We start from the raw sequence: 23333 nt of genomic DNA on the forward strand, positions 1-23333 counted from the left end.
TCTCCCTCTCTCTCTCTCTCTCTCCCCCTCTCTCCAGTGAGCACACACACCCTATGACCAGAACAAAATTTTATTTATGTAAGTCACATGTGGCTAGTGACTGTTGAATTGGGCCACACAGCTTTGTAATCCCGATCATCCAAATAAACTGCTCTTGTGCTTAACTATTTACCTCTTAATTTCTAAATCTAGTTGTGTTTTGATTGTCATCTTCTTTGATCTTTCTCTGGCATTTGATTGACTGTCTCCACATTTTACAAACTCTTTACTGCTTCTATCTTTTTACACAGTGGTTCGAGCTCTTTACAGACTCTTTTTTTTTTTTTTTTGAGAGATTTTCACTGTAGGGCGCGTGAGCTCGCCAGACAGACAGAGAGAGACATAGAGACAGAAAGCAAGAAATCACCCACCAGGGGGGATGGTCACGCCGCAATCCCTTCTCCTCCATTCTCCTCTCGGGATCTTGGGCACGCACGCACACGCGCCCGGCGTGAGTTTTAAGCCACTGGGTCCTGGACACGAACCGCGGTCGACTACGTGGGAGTCCAGCGACAGCCATTACGCTAACTGCTGGTTCCCAAGCTCTTTACAGACTCTTATCTCCTTCTAGGGCTAGAAGTAAACTTACTCCCTTCTTCAAGAAACGTATATGGCTTCAACTGGTTTTAATGCCAAGGTTGTAAAACTGACTGCTTTCTTCCTTGCTTTTTCCTTCCAAAGTCTAGACTCGCATACTCAATTTCCTATTGAGAGGCGGTCCTCACTGTCTTGTCAGTGCCTCAAATACATGTTTGGAACTAAACTCATCCCCCTCCCAACACTTTCCTTCCCCTTGAAAGAAAGGTAAAACACCTTCCATTCATTACCCTTCACGTTATCACATCTGTACTGCTGCTTAATTTCCTATGAAGCCTCAAATCTCATCTTTCTTTGACAAATCATGCCACAATTTATGTGCTGGCTCTCAGTTCTTAAGCATTAGTTCTTAACCATTTTCCCTTCCCGTTACTTCCAAAAGATCAAGTTCTCCCTTGTAGCCCTTTTCCTAGATGGCTAATTTACAAGTTGAGGTATAAACTCTTTGAAAGAAAGCTTTTCATGCTCTCCATTTAGAAAGAAGGAACACACCAGCAGGTGGCATGGTGGTTAAGGTGCTGGACTCCCACAGTTTGAGTCCTGGACCTGGTGGCTTGTGTTCTCACTTTTTCTCTCTCTCTGTCCCTCTCCCTTTCTCTGTCTCTCTCCAGTAAGCACATGAGCCTTGTCACAAACTAAAAAGAATAATAATGATAAATAAAATTAAATAATTATTTTTAAAAAATAAAACAAATACACCCTATGCTTTAGCTAAGCCAGTTGAATTTCCCCCAAACAGTATTTCCTTATTTTCCATGTTTTCCTAGAGAGAACTTACCAACTCTAACACCATTTTCAGTACTCCCATTCAGGAGTCAGCTCTACAACCATTTTCTAATATTCTTTTCTCTAGACAAAGTCAGAACAGTTGTTTCTCCTCTTTCTATCATTGTCACTGTATCTCATATAGATTAAATGTAGATACTATTCTGAGCACTCTATATTATCTCATTTAATCCATATGAGAGCATAGTCAGGAATAGGTACCAAAACTAAGTTAAACAGGTTAAGAAATTTCATTACTCCTTTTTTTTAAAGAATTATTCATTTATTCAATTCCTTTTGTTGTTGTTATTTTTAATTTTACCAGACAGAGACAGAGAGAGAAGGGAAAGCAAGAAAGCAGGCTGCCAAGGGCTTGAACCGTGGTCGGCCATGTGGGAATCCCACGCCTTTAACCACCACGCCACCTACTGGCCCTATCTCATCCTTGTTTTTTTGCTTGTTCATGTAGTTTTGTTTTATTTTAACATTTTAATAGGTTTTATTATTTTCTTCATGATAAAGCAAGTAAATGCTCGTAAGGGAGGAAAGGAGAGAATAAAGAAAACACCATCCAGGGACCAGCAATTAGCATAATGGCTATGTCGCTGAACTCCTGTGTAGCCGACCGTGATTCGAGTTTTGGACCTGGTGGCTTAAACTCACGCCAGGCGCATGTGCATGCGTGCCCAAGATTTTGAGAGGAGAATGGAGGAAAAGGGATTGCGATGTGGCCATCCCCCCCCACCCCAGGGTGATTTCTCGCTTTCTGTCTCTTTGCATCTGTCTGTCTGGTGAGCACATGTGCCCTATAGCAAAACCCTCTCTAAAAAAAAAAAAAAAAAAAGAAAACCCCATCCACAGGGTGTGACCAGGCCACAATCCTCTTCTTCCAATCCAGCAGATCTTGGGCACTTTCATGCATGTGCTGTTTGTTTCATGATGGCCTGGCCAGAGATTAAAATCAAATCAAGGTCACCATGTGGGATCCAGTTTTTCTTGAGCAGTTCATTACCACTATACCACAGAAAGCTGGTTCTGGGTTTTATTTTTTGGGGCAGTTTTATGTTTACAGAAGAATTGCAAGAAAGTACAGAATTCCCATGTAATTGTACTTCCTATCCCCACTCAGTTTCCCCTACCATTAATATTTTACATTGCTTTGACACATTTGTTATGCTTGATGAACCAATATTAATACAATTACTAAAGTTCATTGTTTACATTAGGGTTTACTCTTTCTATCTTATGTTCTGTGAATTTTGACAAATTCATAATGTATCATTTAGTATCATATAGCATAGTTTCACAGGCCTAGAAATGTCCTGTGTTCTCCTGTTTGTCCATTCCTCATTCCTTTCCCCCCATAACCACTTATTTTTTTTTTTAAAGAGATTTTTGTTATAGGGTGCATGTACTTGCCAGAAGCAGAAAGCAAATCACCCCCCAGGAGGAATGGCCACTCTGAAATCCCTTCTCCTCCTTCTCCTCTCTGGAATCTTAGGCACGCATGCACACACGCCTGTCATGAGTTTTAAGCTACCAGGTCTAGGACTTGAACCCTGGTTGACTACGTGGGAGTCCAGCAACGTAACCATTATGCTATTTGCTGGTCCCAACCATTAATCTTTATATATGTTTGTAGTTTTACCTCTTTCAGGATAGCATATGGTTGGAATCATAGTATACAACCCTGTCAGATTGGCCTCTTTCACTTAGTAATATACATTTAAGTTTCCTTCCTTTTTGTGGCTCGATAGTTTTTTGTTTGGTTGGGTTTCTTTGAGACACGGTTTTGTTCTGTCACAATCCTCCTGTCTCAGCCTCCTGAGTTGCTGAGATTACAGGTTCAGAACACTGCACCCAGTCTTTAGGTCAAACCCAGGCCTCCAGTGTGGTCCCAGTCTGCGGAGCACATCCGTGTGTAGATTTTTGTATGGACATAAGTTTTCAAGTTACTGGGATAATAGCAGTGGAGTTGCTGGTTTATATACTAAGACCATGTTTATTGGCAGTTCTGTAAGAAAGTGCTGAACCTCCAAAGTGGTTGTACCATTTTATTGATATATTCCCACCAGCAAGAAAAGTGTTCTGTTGCTCCACATCCTCACTAGAAATTAGTATAGTCACTATTTTTCAGTTTAGTTTCATTTTTAAGAGAGATTTTTGCTATGGGGTATGTATGCGTACCATAGAAACAGAGACAGAGATAGAAAGAAATCACCTCCCAGGGAGATGGTCATGCCGCAGTCTCTTTTCCTCCATTCTCTCAGAATTTAGGGCACGCACACACACATACCTGCCATGAGTTTTAAGCCACTGGGTCCAAACTGCAGTCAACTACGAAGGAGTCCAGCAATGTAACCATTACACCATCTGCTGGTCCCAGTATTTTGAATTTTAAACATACTGATAATATGAGTGTAGTGATAACATTATCTCATTGTGCTAGTTTGGAATTCCCTAATGACAATGATGTTGAACATCTTTTTATATGTTTATTTGCTGTGTGAATGGTTTCTTTGGTGAGGTATACATTCAGATATTGGTGATTTTTTAAATTGGGTTATTTTGTTATCTTTGAGTTTTAAGAGTTCTTTGTATGTTTGGGATACCAGTCCTTTATCAGCTATGCATTTTGCATAGATTTTCTTTTCCCGTTCTGCAGTTTGTTTATTCGTTCTCTTTTCGGTGTCCTCGAGACCAACTCTGTGGGCTAATGGATAAAGGAATCATATCGCAAATGACTGACCATGATGTTCAGACCTCTGCCCCAGTTGCTTGAGAACTGTGCTGGGCAAACATGGCCATGTGTGTATACCCCACATCTAGAAAGGATGGAGAAATGAATGAGAAAGGATTGAGGTGTGACCATGCTCCATTGGAGTATTCTCTTTCTCTACAACCCTACCACACAAGCACATGCACCCTCCAGCCAAAAAAAAAAAAAGTCTCCTCTGTAGGGCTTTTGATACTGTATTTAAAAGTCATCAGTATACCTTTTATTTCTTTTCTTTCTTTCTTTCTTATTTTTTTCTCATTGACTAGGACTTCCAGTACAATGACCAGTGAGATGAGGAACCCTTCTGGTATTTCTGATTAGGGGCAGGGGGAAGTATCTACTTTATTCTTACCGTGATGTTAGCTTTTTTTTTTTTTACACCATGTTGTCTTTTATAGGTGTTATTTATCAAGTTGAAGAAGTTTCATTTTATTCCTAGTTTAGAATCTTTTTTTCATGATTTTTTTTTTACATGTTTTTGTTATTGGTCTGTGGATTTCCTTTTCTATAATGTCTTTTGGACAAACCTAGTCTATCCTAAAGGCTGGGTGCAGTGTTGTACACCTGTAATCCCAGTGACTCTTTTGCTGGCCTCATAGAATGAGTTAGGAAGCCCCTTTGCTGCTGTTTTCTACATAGTGGAGTATTGGTATTATTTCTTCCTTAAGTGTTTGGTAGGATTCCTGGCCTTGTTGCTCTTTCCTCCATCCTTAAAGATTGTATTTGTCTATTCAACCTGTTTCTGTAATGACATTCATTGCCTTTCTACTCCTGACCCTCCCATATTCCTCTTATCCGGACCCTTGTAGTTAATAGGACCCACCTAGGTAATACAGGATAATCTCCCTGTCTGTAACATAATCACACCCGCAAGGTCCCTTTCACCATACTATGTAAAGTGAAATGTACACAGTGCATAGGGATTTGGGTGTGAACATCTTGGTGGTGAGGTTAGGCTATATAGAGAAATCATTAGTCTGTGAAATGAAACTGGCCAAATTGACAGGAAAAAGGCATACAAATTATGTGCACAGGGGGACAGGAGCCACACAAAACACGAAACTCTAAGAAGGACAAGATGACTGAAGATATGTATACCATACAGAAAAGTATACTTGGGGCCAACTGGTGGTATGATGTTAGGGTGACTGGCTCCCATGTGGCCAACTCTGTGGTTCGAGTCCCAGATCTGGTGACATGAGAGACACACCAGGTGTGTGTGTGTGTGTGTGTTCATACATTCACAATACCTAGAGGACGATGGAGGAGAAGGGATTGCATTGTGAACATCCTCCCTGGGAGGTGCTTTCTCAATTTCTCTGTAGCAATTTTGTTGTTTTTTAAGTTTGAAGTTCAGCTACAAAATGGTAAGGGTAAAAGATGTAAAGATTGCTTTCTGTTTTTCTGGGTCAGGTGTCAAACCTCTAATACCCTTTCCTCTATGATGCAGTTTTTCCTAGGCAGATAAGGGGGAGTGCAGAGAAATCCTGCTTGCATTGTCTAATTCCTTAGTAATGCAAATATTCAGTAGTTGTACATAGCTGTTTCTTTTTATGCAAGCATAGTTTTAAGTGGGTTTTGTTTGTTTGTTTTCTTTTTGGCTATAGGGCATGTGTGCTTATGGGGGGGTGGGGAGGATGGCCACATCTCAATTCTTATCCTTTTGGAATTTTGAACACACACATGCACATATGCCCAGCGTGATTTTCAAGCCACTGGGTCTAAGACTTGAACCACAAAGTCAGCCATGTGGGATCCAGCACCTTAATGTCCACACCATTGACTAGTCACAACATGTAGTTATTTTTTTTTTTTTTTTGGAGAGGTTTTCGCTATAGGGTGCATGCACTCGCCAGACAGACAGAGAGAGACATAGAGACAGAAAGTGAGAAATCACCCCCCAGGGGAGATGGTCACGCCACAATCCCTTCTCCTGCATTCTCCTCTCGGGATCTTGGGCACGCACACACACGCACCTGGCGTGATGAGTTCTAAGCCACCAGGTCCAGGACGCGAACTGTGGTCGACTACGTGGGAGTTCAGCGACATAGCCATTACGCTAACTGCTGGTTCCCAACATGTAGTTTTTTAAAGCTAATTCTTTATTTGCAACCCTCTGAATAGTCATCTCAAGCGTGTGCCGAAGGAGTATATTTGGGGTAATGTATTTTATCTCCACATGGGAGTGTTACTCAGCATCCAAAAATAGTAGAGTTAGGATTTGAACTCAGTTAGCATGCCTTGGGACCACTCATCTGTTGTCTCTGCCTCCCCATCACTTTATACATCTAAATGTCTCCTTTGTGCAGTGTTTTAATTGTCTGGGTTTACCTCTCCCTATAACACATTACATGTAGCATTTGAGCCAGATGAGTTCAGATAAAGACAAATATATGAAATGATGAAGCTTCGATAATAGAGGAAATAATGTTATTTGATTTTCCAGACCTTTAAGACTGTGTTCTGTAGCAGTTATCCCCTAATATTAACACCTTAAATATTAAAATAAATATGCACATATTTAAATTAATATTTAGAGTGATGTCTACTGTATTAAACATCACAATGCTATAATCTCTACCATTTCTCTAGACTGCTCTTCCAGATTTCGTTATGTTAAAGATGGTTTAGCTGAAATGAAAATGCTTCTGATGGCTCATGTTACCTTGATATTGGTTTATTTTCTGGAGAGAACAGAGACAAGAAGTAATGTAATATATATTATGGGGAAGTTTTATGCCATTACAAGAGCCTAGATCATTTATTTTGTCATATCCCTTTAACCCTAAAATATTTTGTGGAAACTTAACCAACACAGGTTATTATAATAAAGGTGTGTGTAAGCCACGTTTGGGTAGGGTTTTCATTATACTGGCAAACTTAACAATGTTTCTATGCAGTTTATGTGAACTCCACCCATGCTTTGACCTGTATCCCATTTTGATGAAGTCCAAGCAGGACAAAAGCAGAAACAAAAAAAATCTTCCTGTGTGGCCCATAGATATAAAATCTGAAGATTATTAATTCATTTTCATCTGGGGACTGTAAGCTAACAAACTCTCCTGCAGATAACCACACCCTTCCTGTTTTGGGATTAAGTTTACTGTGGAACAGATTTCGGAAATGGGTTTCTGACAGTTGCGAATTGTATTTATAAAATGCTGGAGGGTGAGGTCTTCCTTTAACAAAAAACTATTTCCTGTCTAATGACCAACCAGGGCCTTTTTAAAGAATATTTGCCGTCTAATTGAGAATTATGCTGCTTTCAGCAGTTCTAATTGTTCTCATCAGCTAATATACAAAGATTCATGTCTCCAACAAATAATTTTTAAAAAGGCCTTAGAATTTAGATAAAGATACCTTAGAAAAGATGCCATCAACTTTAAGTGTTTGATATCTTTTTTCTTGTGACAGTAGTTCACAGTTTAAATAAAAGTATGAACATTTTTACATGGTTTTATTTTTCATATGTAAACCTGTCACATATTTATGTTCTGTGAATATGCTAAGCAAAGAGTTACTGTACAGTAGAAAAACATATTTACATGCAAGAATTTCCAGGTTAATTCACAGTGTAACATTATCTTCATCTAGTTCATCTGTTCTAAAGAAGCCTGTAAAATTTGGGCCACCCACAAAGTGGTCTGCTGAGGCCTGTGGTTGGTATGAGAATGCTGTTATTATGCGGGCTGACTGGTTTGGTAAGGAATTTACCTCCACTAAGACTGTGAAATATGGTGCTGACTAACCCCCCCACCCCCCAGGAGGACTACCTTGGCTTGACTTAGACACTGTTTTCGTGAGAGAAATCCTAACATGCTCTATTGCCTTAACATCATATGTAAGGTTCTGTGAATGGAATACTGTTTCCATGCAGCTTATCAGAATACTAAAATCAGTTCTGGGACATGTTCAGGATGTACAAGAATAAATTATTTAAATGGCTGAATTAAATTGAATGGCTATTTTTAAGTAAATTTTGATCATTATTTAGGAAAACATATTTGTGAATTAGTGCTGAGGTGGGGAAAACAGCTAAGGGTTTATGTATTTTAATTTCCATGTTATCTGAAGAACTTACTCTGTAAATTTCCTTAGGACTTAACTGTTTTCAAAAGCAAGAAAATAAATTTAGTGTAATTTAGCAACCTGAAACTGAGAGTCAAAATGAAATGTTATTTCTTTTTTTTTTTTTTTTTTTATTGCCAGAAGAGAAATACACTGAGAATAAAAGCATCCCACAATGGGGAATAGTCATGCCACAATCCCATCTCCTCCATCCTCTATCCTGTTGGGATTTGGGGCATGCATGCACATGCACCTGCATGTTTTTCAAGCCACAAGGTCTGGGATTTAAATCACATGTTTGGCGATGAAGATCTGTCTCCCTTAGCCACCAGGCCTTAGGGTCGGCCTATCAGCATTCTCATCGTTGTTTGTTGTGTACTCTGCAGGATTTTAAATTTGGCAGTGGCAGGGTGGGGGTGGTTGGGGGAGTCAGGCAGGCAGCATGGTGGTTAAAGGCCCTGGATTCCCACATAGCCAACCACAGTTCAAGTCCTGGACTTAGTGGCTTTCTTTCTCCCTTTCCCTTTCTCTCTCTCTGTCTGTCTGGTCAAATTAAAAAATAATAACAACAAATAGAATTAAATAAATAATAGTAACTTTTTTTGTCAATAGTTAGAGACTCAAACATTTTCTTCCAAACTAATAAATGAACAAAGCTATTGATGTGTTGTGCCTCACCTTTGTTCTTAGTTCTTCTCTAGTCTGATGTTCTTTAAGCAGATCACCTTATACTGGCAGTGTAAGGCCAAACTTCATTCAATGATGAATTTTTTTCTACTCGTTCAAGTTGCAAGTTGCAGATGTCAGTGATAGAGGTTTATGGCCTCTGATAATAGTGGCCATGCAAGGATGAGAAAAAGATCTCAGTATCATGAGTCTGCCATAAGTGCATAATAATCTCACTCTCAGCTAATCTGAATATGTTTTACTTTTCTAGGTTTACCGACAAGACTGTGAAACTTTTGGGATGGTGGTGAAAATGCTGATCGAAAAAGATCCTTCATTAGAAAAGCCTATACAGTTTGCATTGAGACAGAATTTACATGAAATAGGTGAGCGGTGTGTTGAAGAGCTCAAGCGTTTCATTGCAGATTATGATGCTTCCGCTCAAGATTTTGGAGAGCCTTTTTAGAGGATTTCTTGTTCAGACAAAAAAAAAAAAAGTTTCTAGATGTCTCCCCGCCTCCCTTGGATTGTATAAGTCCTTAATATATGACATTTTTGTGATGAAGAAAAGTACTTTATGATAGGTAACTACATTTTTAATCTCAAATAAACATCCAAAATAGTCTGTTTGAATTATTTTAATTAGATTTTTTTTTTTTAACATACTGCGCCTCCTAATCAGGACTCATCTTTTTCTTTTTTTCCTAAAATGATGAGTCAGTTAAGTTTTCTGGCTTTGAGAAAGCAGTCCAGGCGAGCACCTTTCTGTCCTTATTTGTGTTCTGTAGTCTTCCACAGTTTCCGATCATCCGTTTGGTCACATGAGTATAATTTACAGGTTACAGATCATTCATTCCACTTAAGCATTCGTAGTCTTTTTACATTTCACAGTGAATGATACACCATGTAATAATGTTAGAGTTCTAAGTCATGCTTTTATTGACTTGTTTGCTTTTCTTGGGCTTTGTAACTTCGATAGGTTAGCGTGTACTGTCCTAATAAATGGAATACTTCGGTATCTTGAAGAATACTTTGGGAATAATTCTCCTTCGGTGATAAAAATAGAGCACTTAAATCTCTGAAAGACACCTCAGAATAAAAGCCTTTGTCCCCAGCAAATGACTGCAATCTCTTCAATTACTGTAATCCTCAAACTCCTGTGCCTACTATCACTGATGTGTGGGCAATTTAAGATGAAAGATGAGGGTTTTTTGTTTTTGTTGTTTTTTTTTTTAAAGTTGACATTTCTCAAGGGAAAAAAAAGAAAACAGTTCTGACCAAAAGAGTAAAACTTTAGAATATGCTGGAGTAGTAGAGCTTTACTTTTTCTTAGGCCTGTAGTCCTTATCTCAAGAAAGAAGGCGATTGGTAACATGTCTGTGATTAAACCGTTTACAGAATCTTTCTTTATTAATCCTTTTACTCTTCACCCTTTAGAGGTGTTCTTAAAAGAAATCAACCAGAGTAGGCAGTAACCGCAGCACAGCCACCCCTGCCCACGCAGTCTGTGTAAACAGTCCACCGCGACCAAGGCATCCAAATCACGGGTTAGTTAAGACTGTAACTAGGACAATTAAACTATCCTGCTTATTTCCTGGTCACTTCCAGTAGCCTAGTGACACAGAGCCAAAATATATAATTTTGCGGCATTAGCAAGGAAACCTTAAAAATCATGTTTGTTTTTCCTACCTGATTTCATTATCGTCCCATCCTCTTTCCATTCCACACTCTTCTCACTCGAATTCTGACATTAATTTTACTGGCCCCTATTGCTTTCTAAAGAACTACCTCAGAATACATAACAATTATATTAAAAGTGGAAATACCAGTATAAATAATTTCAATAGATCCTATAATGAGTGCCTGAAAGTATATATTATGCCATTCTACAAATTGAAAAACTGAGGGCAACAATTTTTTTTAAGTTTCCTAAAAGAGGCCACCTTGAATTTTTATTCTTCCATTTATATGTAATACTTTTGGAAAACATAAGGCAAACTAAATGTGCATATCATCTGGTATTCCTTCTTGATATGAACAGTGTCTTTGTTATCCACCTTGCAAAGACTAAGAAAGTAATGGTCTTGTTTTTTCCTTTTTTCCCTCATAATGTTTTTCTTTTCATTAAGTAGTCTAGTCCCAGGATTCACTTCCTTTAGTGAAAAATGTCACAAGTTTAAAAATAAACTTAGGAAACTACCAGAGGCAAAGGAGTCATTCACTTTATTGAAATTTGTTCAGCTAGACCAGTCTTACTAACAGATGCATTTAAACATAGGTTCAACAGATAATTTCTTTTTCTCCTGTTCTCCCAAATTACATTGAACACTTAATGCTTTTTATAGCTTACCACCGGCATCATTCTGGTAGGCTTGCCAGTGTTAAATCCATTTGTGTGTGTGTGTGTGTGTGTGTGTGTGTGTGTGCACGCGCAAGCATGTGCTTTAAGCTTTAAAAGTCTTAATTTTAGGATAGATGAATCTCAGATGTCTAACAAGTCTGTATTTTACAAAATGTTCTTGATTAAAGAAGTTTGTTTGTAAATTATCCATTGTTTTTGAGTATACCCAGTTGATGTGATAAAAATTGTCACTGTCTTACCATAAAGCCTTGATGATCAACAGAGAGAAAGCAGATATTATAAAGCATTTTGTGAATTTAAAAGTGCAAAATATAAATAAAGCTACCAGGTTTTAGTAATTAGATCGTCTTTTCTCTCTTATTTTAACAGTCTTGAAGTGTTTCACTAAACTGGAGACTTTATTACTCTCTGCTGCACGATTGCACTACTTAGTATTCAATTCGCCTAATAAAGGAAGTTTGAGAACTGGGAAATGATTAACTTTGATGACTTTTAGGGGAGTCTTTTTTTTTTTTTTTAAAGGGGTTTTTGCTATAGGGTGCATGTACTCGCCAGACAAAGAGAGAAAGTGAGAAATCATCCCCCGGGGGGGACACCACACTGCAATCTCTTCTCCTCCATTCTCCTCTCGGGATCTTGGGCATGCACGCACACGCGCCTGGCATGAGTTTAAGCCACTGGGTGCGGGACACAAACCGTGGCTGACTACATAGGAGTCCAGCGACAAAGCCATTACGCTGTTGGTCCCTGTAGGGGGAGTCTTGATGTCTGAGAATCAGTTAAACAAGTAAAGATGGTGCCTGGCACACATAATACTCAATGATTGTGAACTTAGGAAGGTGAATTTCAAAGAATCGTAGAATTAACATCTTACATCTTTGCAGTTACTCCTGGAGGGAGTTCCTGCAGGAACCCTGGTTTTTGTGACCTCACTTCTTCGCATAGCTTGGGACATGGTAAGCACTTATATTTGTCAACACAGAGGAAGTGGTCTTGGACCCCTGGGTCTTTGAGGGATAGGAGTTACTCAGGCAGAAGAGGGACAGTCCAGGAGGAGGGGATGGTGTAGAGAAAAGGATAGGTCTGTGTGACTGAGGCTGGTTGGTAAGATGCTTAGCTATGGAGGTGGAAACGGGTTAAGAGCAGAATGTGAAGGGTGTTGAATGTAGCTTTATTCTTCCTTGTATTTAAGAATGAGATTTGAAAAATTCTACTTAAGTAGTACACATTTTAAAAATGTTTAGGGACCAGCAGATGGTATGCTGGTTAAGGCTCTGGATTCCTGTGGAGAGCAGCCAGTTACACGGCCAACTGTGTGGTTTGGGTCCCTGACTTGGCGGCTCGAAAATCATGCTAGGCACACATGTGTGCGTGCGTGCCCAAAATCCCAAAAAGAGGGATTGCAGCATGCTCACTACTGGGGGTGGGAGAGTGGTGATTTCTCACTTTCCCTCTCTCTGGCCAGTGCACACATCCTATGGCAAAAAACAAAAATGTGTTTAAATCAGTGTCAAGCATGTGCACACACAAGAGCGAGAGAGAGAGAGAGCATCCTCTGCAAGGTCCGGTCACGCCACAGTTCCCTTCCTCCACGTTCCAGCCCACACGCAAGTGCCCAGCATATTTCAGACTGACCAGGGCAAGAATTCAAATCACATCACCATGTGGGATCCAGCTTCTCTTGAGCAGTGCATTCCTGTGTAGCATTCTTAGTGAAAACATGGATTTCTCATAGCTCTGAGCCAGTTCACAGTTCCTGAACCTCTTGAAGGAAGAGGAGGCCAGTTGCCCTCAAGGAAAGACTCTGCTACATTGCCAAATACTTCCTGCTTTTAGAGGCAGACCGTGGAGCACTGGTATCACAATTGGACCCCCCATGAGAAGGTCTTGGGTTTATATCCCAAGGCTTTTCTCTACAGGACAGGCTCACACACACACCCATGATCCAGGCTGAGACAGGATGGATCACAGCATGGGGGAGCTTATTGGAGGTGCCTGTCTCTGTCACGCTTGTGGAAGAAATGAAATTGGTATATACATCCGTATTGCTTTCAGCTTCTCTTCAGAGTTTACTCTAATGGATCCTAAACTCCCAAGAAAGGCTTTAATGGTTCTTTGGGTACAACTATGATCAGGGTACCAGTCCTTTCTGAAGTATTCGTGGTAGACAGCATTCAGTGTTTTGGGCAACCAGCCACCCAGTAGGTTTTATACCTGTGGCACTGCTTAGGCTGGCACCTAACGCTCAGAGAATAATGACCACCCCACTGGGGGATGCTTTTCCTTTCTGGTGAGCACATCCTGGCAACTTGAACCCACACACATATGCACATATACATGTACACACTCACTAAATATTTTGTCGAATTTGAAAAGCACCATATTTTTCATTATTTCACTGTGTGAACAAGTTCAGAAACATTATCCTGGTGTTTTGTGAACCATGTTTCATATACACCTTACTGATGAGGACTTCCTTCTCGTTTTACTCTCAAGCACCAGAGAACTTAGGATTTGCTCAAGGCCATGTAGCTCACAAATAGCAGAAGGCTAAGCTTTATCCACATCTTTGAGTCGAAGCTCAGTGTTCTTGGAAGAAGTAGAAAGTGGTGGTCATTTAGGTTCGAATTCTGACTCCAGGACATACTAGCTGTTTGAGATATATACAGTTAATGTGTAATTAATTCTAATGGGTTATGTATAAAAGTAACTATCAAAAGCTTTTGAAAAAGATGTCAAGTCCTATTTTGGTAGTGGTGTTGGTTTTTCACTTTATCCTCACTTGCTCCTAACTTCCATATTGGTCCTATGACTTCTGCTTTGGAGCTATGGCAGTATACACCTTTGAGGTTCATAAGGGGTAGCCATTAGGGGGCAAGTAGCATGTAAGTTTATGGCTACCTTAGCTGCAGTGCATGTCAGGGCCCAGAACCTCTGTGGCTGCTGGACTCATGGCGAAATTTGAAAAGAATCATTTAAATAGAAGGAACCTGGTAATTCAGCTTTTCCTATTCTAGGAGTCAGAATGAATTAAAGTTTTCACCTTTCAGCTGTGTTTATTGTGATACTAGGAATGATACATTTGGTCTTCTTCCACATTTCCCAGAACACAACAACTAAAACCCTTGGAATCTCCAAAGTGATAAATGTCTTTCTGTATGCTAATGATTGACTTGCAGCCACCCTGAGTTACCCAAAAGACCAGGGCAGGATTAGAGGGTTGGGACTTTCCGTTTCCACACCCCCCCCACACACACACACACACCCCAAACCTATGGAGAACACAAGGGGGCTGAAAGTTAAGTTGATTGTCAGCGGCCATTGATTGAATCAGTCATGCCTGCATCATGAAGCTTTTATGAAAACCCAAAAGGACTGGGATCAGGAAACTTCCAGGTAACTGAACAAATGGAGGTTTCTGGAGGGTGGTATACCCAGGGAAGGCATGGAAGCTCTGCACCCTTTCTGACATGCCTCACCCTATACCTTGTCGGGGATTGCAATGTGATTCCCCAAAGACTCACACTTTGACATGCTGAGAGGCCTTAGAAACTCTCAGAATCAAGGTCTTTATAAACTTGCCTTATTATCCCCACTCCAAACCCAGGATGCAGGGGGCCAGGGGCAGTTCTTTTTGAAATTCACTAATCTGAGGAACTTCTTAACAATAGAAATGCATTGGGCCAGCCAGTGATGTGGTGGTTAGGGTGGCTGGATCACACATGGCCAACTGCACTGTTCAAGTCCTAGACTCAGCAGTTAGAAAATATACCGAGTGTGTGTGTGTGTGTGTGTGTGTGTGTGTGTGTGTGTGTGTGCATGCCCCAAATCCCAACAGGAGGGAGAGATGGAGAAGGGATTGCAGTGTGGCCATCTTCCATAGGCAGTGTTTTCTCACTTTCCCTCTCTAGTTAGTACATGTGCCCTCTGACAAGTTTAAAAAAGAAAGAAAGAAAGAAAGAAAGAAAGAAAGAAAGAAAGAAATGCAATTCTCTTGAACTCCTGCCTTAGGAATCTCTTCAAGCAACCAGAGACATGAAAAAATACTCATGGTCTCTACATCCACATTCCTGATAAACTTTCCATCTCTTCTGCTCGGAGTCACGGGATTACCTAAACTCAGAGATTATCTAGAAACCTTATCAGCATAGTGAAACAGCCATCTGGCCCCTCTTGGAGTTAGTATTTTGTATTGCTCCCTTGTGCACATATATATCGTTAAATTTTTATATGCTTTCCCCCTTAATCTGCATTGTCAGTTCGTTTTCAGTGAACCTTCAGAGGAGAAAGGAAAATCCCATCACTACTACAGTTTCTTCCACCTACCTGTTCATCTGTATCCTTTGTAATACCCTTGGTTTATAATAAGCCAACGTAAGTAACTGTTTCCCTGGGTTCTTCGAGCTGCTCTAGCAAATAGAACTCAAGGAGAAGTTGTGGGAAATCTGGTTTATAGCTGGCTGGTCAGAAGCACAGGTACAACAACTGGAGCTTCCGACGGGTGTTTGAAGTGGAGGATAGTCTTGTGGGTGGGACCAAGCCCTCAACCTCTGGAATTTGAAGCTGCCAGTATTGTCAGCATTGAACTGGATTAGAGGCTATCCAGCTGGTGTCTACTGTAGAACTGATCAGATGATTACTTGGTGTGTGGGGAAATACCACCACACTCTGGTGTCAGAAATGTTCTATGATGTGAGAACACAGGAGAAACTAAGTTTGTTTGTTCCTATTTCCTCAGAATGGGTGTCAGAATTGGGGTTTGCTAGAGCACCCTTGACTATTAGAAACCTATGGTTTGAGAAGACAGAGGATAAAAACAAAAAACAAACAAACAAACAAAAAAACCACAGGTGAAGAGGAACCTTTGATTCCTGGGTGGTCATGTGTTAACCCATGGTGTGGGACTGTAGCTGTGCTGTGATCAGTGACTGGAGATAAAAGTTACCAATGGAATTTAGAGAAGGATCCAGCTCCCGGGGAGTGAGTTCACTGGGTATTTAAGGAAATGGCAAACTAACAAGAAAGATGTGAAATTGACAGAGTGCTGGTCAGACTTTGATGCTAAAGGGCCTCAAGGGAAAAATTATACAGGGACAACAGAACATAATGGTTACTTTGCTGGACTCCCCAGTAACATGGCCGACCGTGGTTCAAGTCCCAGACACAGTGGCTTCAAAATCATGCAGGGCCATGGGCATGCATGCCCATGATCCCAGGAGAATGGAGAAGAAATTATGGAATGGCCATCTGCCCTGGTGGGTGATTTCTCACTTTCCCTCTCACTATCTCTGTCTATCCAGTGAGCACATGTGTTCTATGGTAAAAACCTCTTTAAAAAGAAGAAAAGAACAGTGTGAGGGAAGGACAAAACCAAGTTCAGTTTCCCCTCAAGAGTTTAACAGAAGCTAATGAAAACATGAATTAATAAGAAAATGGAGAAAAGCAAACAGGAGAGTCAAAGACTCATCCTTTGGGTTGGCTCTGTTGCCTAGTAGATAAGGGAGTTGGATCTCACACAGCCCGCTGTGCTTTGAATCCTGACCCCAGCAACTTGAGAAATATGCCTGGTCCATGCTCATAATGCCAGTGGGATGGGAAAATGGAGGAGAAGGGTTTGTGGCGTAGCCACACCCCATTGGAAGATCCTTTCTTCCTCTCTCTGTTTCTCTGTCTCTGTCTGTCTCTGGCCAGTGCACACACCATCTCACAATTTAAACTCATTCCAGGAAGGTGGACCTTTTTAAACTATTATTAAGAAGTAAGGCAAATAGGCAAGCACAGTGGCCCACAAAAGTCTCATTTTTACTACCACTCAGACAGCTGAGGTGGGAGGATCTTGAATTCTTCTAGGCTAGCTCGGGTGACATGGCAAGACTCTTCCTCTAAAATAAGTTAAGAAAGGAGGGTAAATAAAACATTGATGAGGTAAAACTAAGGGGAAAAAAAGGGGAGAGTTATGGGGCTTGTCCCAAAAAGGCGGAAATATTTAGATGCTTATTGAGAAACGAGATGAATAAGATGGAAATCGATAGGGTTAAAACAAAGGTCTTCATATAACACTGTCTATAGTTGAGCGCCAAAGGGAGCTTCTGTTTGTCTCCCAACATTAAGGGATCCTAAAGAAATTTGTTATTTCCCCCAGTTTGGAGAAATTATAAGTCAGGTGGGCCTGCAAGTGGCAGGGAGGTTAAGGCGCTGGGTCGCACATGGCCAACTCTGCAATTTGGGTCTCAGACTGACGGCCTGAAACTCTGCCGTGTGTGGGTGTGTGCCCACAATCCCCAGAGGAAAATGAGGGAGGGAGAAGGGATTGCAGTGTGGCCATCCCCTCTGTGGGGGTGATTTCTCACTCCCTCGCCAACCTCCCATCTCTCTGGAGAGTGCACACACCCTATAGCAAAAACAAAACAAAGCAAAACAAACCCAGAAGGCATAGATTATAATCAGTTGGTCAGAAGCTCAAGAAACCACCTGAGGCTTGTATTTCGCATCTGGAGTTGGGGCCATTTTGTGGGACTGAGCCCTGAATCTGTGAGATCTGAAGCTATCTCCAGGTAGACAGTCTCAGAATTGAACTGATTTAGAGGACACGTAGCCATGTCCTCTTCAGAACTGACTGCTCAGTGTGTGGGGAAAATAACCCCCTACATCTGGTCATAATTGTTCTGTCTTGTGAGATTATGGCAGAAACGAATTGTGTTTTGTTAAGTAGGAATCATAGGAAACCATTGTTTTGGACTAAGTTTCTACATTCAGCCCCAACAGACCAGACTAAAAATTAAAGTGGAGTCACATGCTAAAGTTCCATGTCACCAAGCCAAAACTAACTTGTTATCTGACCTTGGAAAAATCAGGAGAGATGTAACAGCCTTATTTCCTAAATAGACTGTTTTTTGTTGTTGTTGTTGTTGTTGTTTGTTTTGTTTTTTTTTTTAGATTTTGCTATAGGGTGAGTGTGTTTGCCAGAGACACAGAGATAAAGTAAGAAATCACCACCCCCACCCCCAGGTAATGGCCATGCTGCTCCCTTCTCCTCCATTCTCCTCAGGGATTTGGGGCACACATACACATGCATGCCCAGCCTGATTTTCAAACTGCCAGGTCCGGGCCTCGAACCATAGTCAGCCATGTGGGAGCCCAGCACCTTAACCACCACACCACCTGCTGGCCCCACTCCATGCAGCTTCTAAATCATCTGCTTAATGAGATAAAGCCATCTTGAAGCATAGGCATTGATAGGGAGAAAACATCCTAAAATTTCTCATTATTTAACCTCTTGTACTCAGACTCGAAGCATTAATATAAAAAACACCAACTCTCTACAGTTCCCAACTCCCATAGGCATGGTCTTGGGTGGTAGGGGAGTGGGAATCCCTCCTTTCCAGAATCCTTGTCAGACAAATGTGTTGGTTAATGGAAGAGACAGAAAGAGGAAATAACACTTCATGCTGAGGGAAGACTCTCTTGTTGACTGACCTAATAAATTCAGTTCAGTCTCCACAGAGTACTGAAGCTGGAAGAAAACCTCTGAGGCAGTCTAGCACTCTCACTTTACAGAAGTGGAAACTGGGTCAGAACGCTTAACCTGCCTGAGCAAATGAGAGAGGTGGGTATCCCAACCCAGATACCTGAATCTTGAGATTCAATGTACTTGTAACCACTCTGCAAGGTCGGCTTTGAAGTGAATTTATATTTACTAGCGACTGTCCTTCCCATTGTCATTTGCTCAGTTTAGTTACCTAAAAATGCTGAGGTGATTATTAGCATTTAAGAAAACTAGCTTCATATCTTTTTTTTTTTTTTTTAATGGCACCAAGCTGTGCCACAGGGTGCATGTGCTCATGGCGGGGGATGGGGGTAGGAAATCACCCAGGGCGGTGGCCATGCCACAGTCCCTGGGGGAAAATATAAAGAGAATATGAAGCTAATTTTCTTAAATGCCATGCCACGGTCCACGCCTGGTCTGTGTCCATGCCAATACTTCCAGTACCCAAACACCAAGCATGTGGCATAGGGTGCATGCACTCATGGTGGGGGTGAGGGGTTAGAAATCACCCACAGCGGGGATAGCTATGCCACAGTCCCTTCTCCATTCTTCTTTTGGGATTTTGAACACACATGCACACACGCCTGAAGCGATTTTCAAGCCATTAGGTCACAGACAGGACTGGAACCATGGTCAGGCACATGGGAACCCAGCACCTTAACCCACGCCACCTGCTGGCTCCTAGTTTTATCTTTTTAATGATACTGTTTACATCATAATCAAATAATTCCACAGAGTGGGTTGCAGATTACTTCAAAAGTAGGCATAGGCCCAGCCTGTGGTAGGTGGGGTGGCTGGATTCCATACGGCTGACTCTGAGGTGGAGTCCTGGACCAGGGCTTAAGAAACACTCTGGGGACCAGCAGTTAGTGTAATGGCTATGTCGCTGGACTCCCACGTAGTCAACCGTGGTTCGAGTCCCGGACCCGGCTGCTTAAACTCACGCCGGGCGCATGTGCGTGCATGCCCAAGATCCCGAGAGGGGAATGGAGGAAAAGGGACTGCGGCATGGCCATCTCCCCTGGGGGGTGATTTCTTGCTTTCTGTCTCTCTGTCTCTCTCTGTCTGGTGAGCACATGCGCCCTATAGCAAAAACCTCTAAAAAAAAAAAAAAAAAGAAGAAACACTCTGGGTGCATGTGCACACGTGACCCAAATCTTGAAACAAGCAAAAGATGGAGGAGTTGGGATTGTGACATGTCTATGCCCCATGGGGCATGCTTTCTCTCTCTCTTTTTCTCCAGTGACTTCATGAACCCCAGGTCCATGACCTAGTGGCAAAATTTTTATTCTTTTAATTAAAGAATGAGCATGACAGGGCCAGCCCATGGCCTGGTGATTTATCCCACACGGTCTACCACACAGTTCAAGTTTGGGATCTGGCACCTTGAGGAACACATTGGCCATGTGTGCATGTGTGCCCAGAATTCCAAGAGGAGGGAGAGATGGAGGAGCTGGGATTGTGGCATGTTCATGCACCATGAAGTGCTTTCTCGCTTCTCTCCATCTGTCTGTCTCTGGTAAACACATGCATGCATCCTCTGGCAAATAAAAAAAAAAAAAGTGAGCATAACTGCACCTAATGCACATAGGGCGATGCAAAATTTCCTTAAAAAAAAAAAAAGTGGAGGGACCAGCAGTTGGTGTAATGGCTATGTCGCTGGACTCCCTTGTAGTCGACCGCAGTTCAAGTCCCAGACCCAGTGGCTTAAACTCACACTGGGCATGTGTGCGTGCGTGCCCAAGATCTGGAGAGGAGAATGGAGAAGGGATTGCGGCATGGCCATCCCCCCAGGGGTGATTTCTTGCTTTCTGTCTCTCTGTCTCTCTCTGTTTTCTGGTGAGCGCACACGCCCTATAGCAAAAACCTTTCAAAAAAAAAAGTGGAGATAGGGGCCAGCAGGTGGCGTGGAGGTTGAGGGTGCTGCACTCCCACATGGCTGATCATGGTTCAAGTCCCAGGCCTGGTGGCTTGCTTTCTCACTTTCCCTCTCTCTCTCTCTTTCTCTCTCACTCTGTCCCTCTCTGATCAGATAAATAAATAAATAAATAAAGTTAAATAAAATAATAATTCTTAAAAAAAGAAAAAGTGGAGGTTAAAGTTGAATACTTGGCCAGCTAGCTGGATCTTTTCAAATGAAATTAATTGGCTTTAATCCTGTGACCAAGTCTGTAAATAAATTCCATGTCTTTTCCTCCACATTTCCTTCCCAAACCATTTGAAAGCCACTCTTAAACTTTATTCTCCTAGTCATGTTTATAGTGCAATGACCTTGGCAGAATTTGAGCTTGGAGATGTAAAATTCAGTTATTCCTGTTCATTTCTCCTTGGCCCAGTTTACGTGGAAGCTTTTCTAATGTGTTTGAGTTTTTATAGAAAACCCACGTGTCCGTACAGGAGTGATGCCTTCTGTTTTTAGAGCTTTCCAGTGAATGGCTAGAGAATCTAACCAGGCAATTAGCAATTTTCTCATTTGACTAATTAAAAAGGATTTTAATAATTGTGTTGATAGGCTTTTAGCGGATTATTTTTATCCCAATTATTTTTCATCTTTATGCATCTAAAAAAGGTCATGTGCACTTCTATAAACAGTAATTAGTTGTGCCTCCCCTAGACAGTGCCAAGGGATGGGGAATCAGCTTCTGATTCCTGAATATATAATGCAGGGGCTGCAGACTGGCTGATGGCAAGCTTATTTGGTTCATTAGTGTTTCAGAAACATTTGGATTAACTGCTAACATTTAAATGCCTGGAGACTTGACAGAAGTTCAGATTCCTGACTTCTCTTGGAAAAGATGATGGTCTAGCAACACTGGCTCTTTTTTTTTTTTTTCCGGAGAGGTTTTTGCTATAGAGCACATGTACTCACCAGAAAGAGACAGACAGAAAGCGAGAAATCACCCCCCACCCTGGGGGAATGGCCACACCACAATCCCTTTTCCTCCATTCTCCTCTAGGGATCTTGGGCACGCGCACACACACACCCGGCATGAGTTTTTTAAGCCACCAGGTCCGGGACGCAAACTGCAGTCGACTACGTGGGAGTCCAGCAACATAGCCATTACGCTTACTGCTGGTCTCCTGGGTCCGAGACTTGAACCGCGGTTGACTACATGGGAGTCCAGCAACGTAGCCATTAGGCTATCTGCTGATCCCATAGCAACAGTGGCTATTTCCCTGGCTGTAGTCACACATCCACTGGAAAAGAGCAGTGTAAGAAACCAAAGTAGCTCACACTGTGTTGATAACGTTCCCAAGCCCTCTGGGCACACCTGGCCTATGCCCAGGCCCATACTTCAGCACCGAAACACCGAGCTGGGCAGAGAGGGGGGCCACACACGGAGAGCTAGCTGTCTTGGTTACCCATTCCTATTTTGCCAGCCTTGTGACAAGGCCTGTGATTCGTATCTAAGGCAAGTAGTAGGCAGCGAATGGCAGCTCCTTTCACTTCCAGCACTGTTGGCTTAACTCAGGAACTGGAATGAAGCATAGAGAACAGCAAGTGCATGCACACCGTGAGTCATTCTTGCAAGAGCTGAAATGAGCTCCTGTCGTTTTTGCTGGTGGTCCTCCATGAACCTTAGGTAAAATGTTCTCCAGTGATTTTTTTTTTTCAAAAATGCACTCTTGGGGACAGCAGGTGGTGTAAATGGCTATGTCACTGGACTCCCACATGACTGACCACAGTTCAAGTCCTGGACCCAGTGGCTTGAAACTCATGCTGGGTGCATGTGCATGTGTGCCCAAGATCCCGAGAGGAGAATGGAGGAGAAGGGATTGAGGTGTGGCCATCCATCCCAAAGAGTGATTTCTCACTTTGTTTTGCTCTGGCAAGCACAGGCACCCTATAGTAAAAATCTTTCTCTCCCTCCCAAAAAAAAGGAACCTAGGATTCTGCTTCAGGGCCAGAAGGTGGCACAACAGTAATCCTGTACTCTGCCAGGCTGACCCACATGGGGCAGTTCTGAGTCCATGCCCAAGGACTGCTCTGAACACGCCGGGTGTGCACATGCTTGACTTGGGGCTGCTTGAAGAGCGCATTGAGACGTGAAGCATCAAGTTGGAGGTGATGTCTCTGTCTCTCTTGTGCATGAAATAAGTAATCATTAAAGCAAAAGCTTCTGCTTCACCATGAAAAGGTAAAGGCAGTATGTTAGCATTTCATATTTTTCCTGGGACTAAATTTTGGAATCTAGCGACTGACTAGATCCTTTGTATTCTTGTTAACTAGATCTGTTAACACCTTTCAGTGACTATACGCTTGATTTTCTTGCTTAGTTCTTTTTTCTAAAAAGGATTTAACTTTATTAATTAATTAATTTTAATTTGACCAGAGAGTAATAGAGTGAGAGAGAGAAAGTGAGAAGGCAAGCTGCCAGGTCCGAGATTTGAACTGTGGTCAGCCATGTGGGAGTCCAACGTCCTTAACCACCACGCCACCTGCTGGCCCCCACTTAATTCTTTCCTTTTTAAATATATATATTAAATTATTTTACATTCAATCACCGTGT

At 41.8% G+C, this 23333-nt stretch overlaps 1 protein-coding gene and 1 pseudogene across 9 annotated transcripts in view; one reads left to right on the forward strand and one right to left on the reverse strand.

Annotated features, from left to right (window-relative positions):
- Positions 1–210, reverse strand: part of LOC106733896 (60S ribosomal protein L31 pseudogene) — a 21751-nt pseudogene extending 21541 nt beyond the window's left edge.
- PPHLN1 (periphilin 1) overlaps positions 1–11225 on the forward strand; it is a 119838-nt gene extending 108613 nt beyond the window's left edge. For all 9 annotated transcript variants that reach the window (XM_006168542.3, XM_014584209.2, XM_014584210.2 and 6 more), the window contains one exon: positions 9186–11225. In XM_006168542.3, the coding sequence (XP_006168604.1) occupies positions 9186–9380 (195 nt within the window). In that variant the 3' untranslated portion in view covers positions 9381–11225. The remainder of the gene's footprint in view (positions 1–9185) is intronic.
- The last annotated feature ends 12108 nt before the right edge of the window (positions 11226–23333 follow it).

The sequence above is a fragment of the Tupaia chinensis genome, unplaced genomic scaffold (assembly GCF_000334495.1).
Source record: "Tupaia chinensis unplaced genomic scaffold, TupChi_1.0 Scaffold145870_1, whole genome shotgun sequence".
NCBI lineage: Eukaryota > Metazoa > Chordata > Mammalia > Scandentia > Tupaiidae > Tupaia > Tupaia belangeri.